Here is a 3,515-nt window from a genome sequence, read left to right as displayed (position 1 = left end):
TTTTTTTTTTTTTTTTTTTTTTGTGAATTAATGAAATGCAAGCCATTTCATTTCTACAAGCAAAAAATCCCACGGAGCAGCAGACTTTTCCATTACTAAATGAAGCTGTGAATATTTCAGCATGATATTATAACTCTATTTACAGTTTGCTTTATTATATAATTTAGTTATGTTTGCAGTCTTCTGGATGATACATAATGAATTAAGTGGATTGATGTACTTAAATAAAAAGTTTCTATTTCTCTTACCTGTAGAAGTATAAAGTATGCTCTAAGATCATCTTTTGTTCGGGGCCTGAGAACAAACAATCATACCCAGAATCACGTATACAATATACAGACATACAGTAACAGTTAGAACGTGTCTTGCCTCTCAGGCTTTTTTACTTCCCCAGGAATACCACATCTGTTGATCCACTACTCAGGCAGTTAGTCACCTTCTCTGATTGTTCAGAAGCAGCAAGAGCATCATAAGCCCTTGGGTAGAGATGCTCACCAACCTGATTTGCCAGAAATGTTCTTCTGAAGTAGTTATACTCACAATGCATGGTGCTAAGGAAAATGTAAATAGGAGACATTCTTCTACCTGGATCTACGATCCTGAAGAGCCCTCTAAATGTATACCAGGATGATTGCATTTAGTTTTAAAAGAGAATACATCATTCTGAATCTTCTAACTTCTACATTAAGGACAAATATTAAGAACTTGACCTTTTACACTGTTCTTTCCTTCCCAGAAGAATCTTAAAAGATGTGCATGTAAGAGTTCTTAAATCATGACCTTTTTTAAAAAAAGGTGTTTCCAAAGGGCATTTTTCTCTGTTAAAATGTCCAAGTGTTACAGCTTCTTTGCTTTATGATAAGCTTTCCAAAAGCAGAAAGGTATTCATTTCCTAACAGACTGAGTCAATGGTGGCCAATAAAAGTGCCATATGGAAGAAAAGCAGAGGTGGTTAGCCTTGTTAGTATGAAGCCAGTCTGAAGTTACAGCAGGATGATAACTTCAGCCCCTAGTACATGCTCACTTAATAGCACAATAGGGCCTGATCTCCAATCCCAACAATTACATCTCCTGTCATGCCACACATGCAAGGCAGGACACACAATTTTGGGATTCAGGAATCAGATGCCAATTGTGCCATTACTACTTGCTAGCGCAGGGGGAGCCTGAGATTATGACTGCAGGGTCCCCCTGCACTAGTAAATTGAAAGTTCGGTGCCCACAGGCCAGCATGAACTGTGTGGGCCTAAAGCTGAGATGGACTATCAACTAATGGTCAGTCCCAGCCCTGGGACAGAACCAGAGCAGGTTTGAGACCCCAGGTCAGTCCCAACTCTGGGACTGCACATCAGGCAATTGTCAGTCTCAGCCCCACGACTCCATCGGAGCCAGTTCGAGCATCATATGACCAGTAGCCTGCTGGCACAGGGGAACTGTCAACCAAGCCCCAACATGCAGGCTGCATGGCAGGGACCTTTCCACATGTTCAATTTAAAGTATGATAGAAACTAGCCACATTAATATAACACATTTTGTGTAAATATTTTTGTGGCTAGTTTCCGCTTTTGTTGTGGCATTAACTGCCTGAACATGTGGCTGGGTTACTATTTAAGATGTAATTAACTGCTTAATTGCATCTTAAGTGTAACATGTGCTAGGGGCCTTAATGTATTTATATACATGCTGGGGGGGGCAGGGAAAGAGGGAGAGGGGGCGCTTTAATTAGAGTGGCTCTGAGAGCTGCTCTAATTAAAGTGCCTGGAGCATCTGGTGTATCAGGATCCCCACACTGAAAAATGGTGACAGGGGAGCTTTAACTAAAGCTCAGATGAGTTTTAGTTAAAGTGCCCCTGCTGCTATTTTTCAGCACAGGGACGCTGATACATATGATGCTGGAGTATGGTAATTACCAACAGGCTGTAATTACAGCACGTTGGAGCAACCTCACTGCACATTTATAAGTACCCTTAGAGACTAACTGGTTCAGTGGCATGAGCTTTAATAGGCAACAATCTACTTTGTCAAATTATAAGAAAGGAATGGCAGAAATATAAACTTTGTAGAAGGGAAAGGGACAAAGGGAGAGAATGCTGCTAAGAGAGATAATTGGGGAGAGTACAGCAGATCAAATGAGACAAATGGAGAAGTTAACACATGAAGGGACACCAAAGCAAATCCAGGTAATAGGATAAGAATCCATAGTGCCTGCTGAGATCAAAGTTAATACATTCCAGTCTGAATGACTTCTTGTTCTGCAGTTTTCTTTTCTGGGTTAAAGGATCCCTACTCTGAGGTTAATGATAGAAGGACTGGGGAAGTTCATGTTCTGCCATGTGTTTTTGTGCATTTCTGGAACTGATGTTCTCTTTCTTTTGGGACTTCAACAAAAGTTTATGATCTGTTGGTCCCAATGGGTGTCTATACACGTGCCGAGAGGCTGCTCCAATGCATTGTAATTATTACAATGCATCAGAGGAGACTTGATTGGTAATTACTGTGCTCCAGCAGACTCCAGCTCCATGTACATCTGTGTCCTCATGCTGAAAAATGGCATTTTAACTAAAGCTGGTTCAACAATTTTTTACCTAATTTGACTTTACTGCTCCTTAAAGGAAACATTTCATAAGGAAGTCTATGTGCTAGTTTTTCCTGTATATTTTGGACAGATAGATGATGATTTTTAAATGATTTCAGTGTGAGAACAGCCCTTTTTGGAGCCAGTTATAAATGCTCAAGTAGTAGATTCAGATATAGTTCTTGTTTTAATTTACTGCTGTCTGCTGAGCCACTTTGGTGGGAGTAAAGAACTTGTTTATTCTTCCCTCTCCTCTGTATCCAACAAAAGAGGGAGGAATGACCAAGAATAGAGTGGGAAAGAGGATTCTGTACATGGAACCACAGAAATTTACCAATACATCCATCCCTTTAAGCCTCTGACATGAGGGCTACTTTGGAAGAACTGCAATTTACCTTATGGAAGGGCAATTGAAGAAAGCAGATTAAAAAAAGCAAGATTTCCCTGATGGGAAAAGGATTGTGGGGTCAGTGAAAAGGTGTTTCTGAGCTGCATGTGTAACTCATAATCAAAGGGAGAAATACATAGCACAGCATTGGTGAAGAGACCTTGAACAAGCGATGGCTCCAGTTACATCTGAACAGTCAATGAGGGGGGATTTGTCCAAGCTGGAGATGAGCAGAAATGCCTTCCAAATGAGAAATATCTATAAATCAAATAATTTCTAACACAGAATTTTACTTCTCAAATATAAAACATTTTAGGTCTTTGTCATGTATGAGATGCACAATATGCTGTTCTGAATAAACCCTTTCCATACAAATGTGAACACTAGTCATAATTACCCCTTCCACTCCTGTAGCAAACCATTAATTATTCCCTTTAGGACTGATTTCTGAACATCTTGAGGCTAGGGAAAAAAAAAGGAGGAAAAAAGAAAAAAAAAAAACACACACAACAGCATTGTTAGAGACTTTTTTTTTTTTTTTTTTTTTTTTTT

At 39.6% G+C, this 3,515-nt stretch overlaps 1 protein-coding gene across 1 annotated transcript in view; it reads right to left on the bottom strand.

Moving 5' to 3' along the window:
• The window catches only part of HECTD2 (HECT domain E3 ubiquitin protein ligase 2), a 157,949-nt gene that overhangs the window by 53,846 nt on the left and 100,588 nt on the right, over nt 1–3,515 (bottom strand). The window contains exons 6-7 of the mRNA XM_019502598.1: nt 3,361–3,425; nt 249–294 (exon numbers count right to left, since the gene is read on the bottom strand). Coding sequence (XP_019358143.1) covers nt 249–294; nt 3,361–3,425 — 111 coding nt within the window. The remainder of the gene's footprint in view (nt 1–248; nt 295–3,360; nt 3,426–3,515) is intronic.

The sequence above is a fragment of the Gavialis gangeticus genome, unplaced genomic scaffold, assembly GCF_001723915.1.
Source record: "Gavialis gangeticus isolate Ggan-Ray unplaced genomic scaffold, GavGan_comp1, whole genome shotgun sequence".
Taxonomy (NCBI): Eukaryota; Metazoa; Chordata; order Crocodylia; family Gavialidae; genus Gavialis; species Gavialis gangeticus.
The sequence above is the reverse complement of the archived record's forward strand: the minus strand, read 5'-3'. Positions and strand labels throughout refer to the sequence as shown.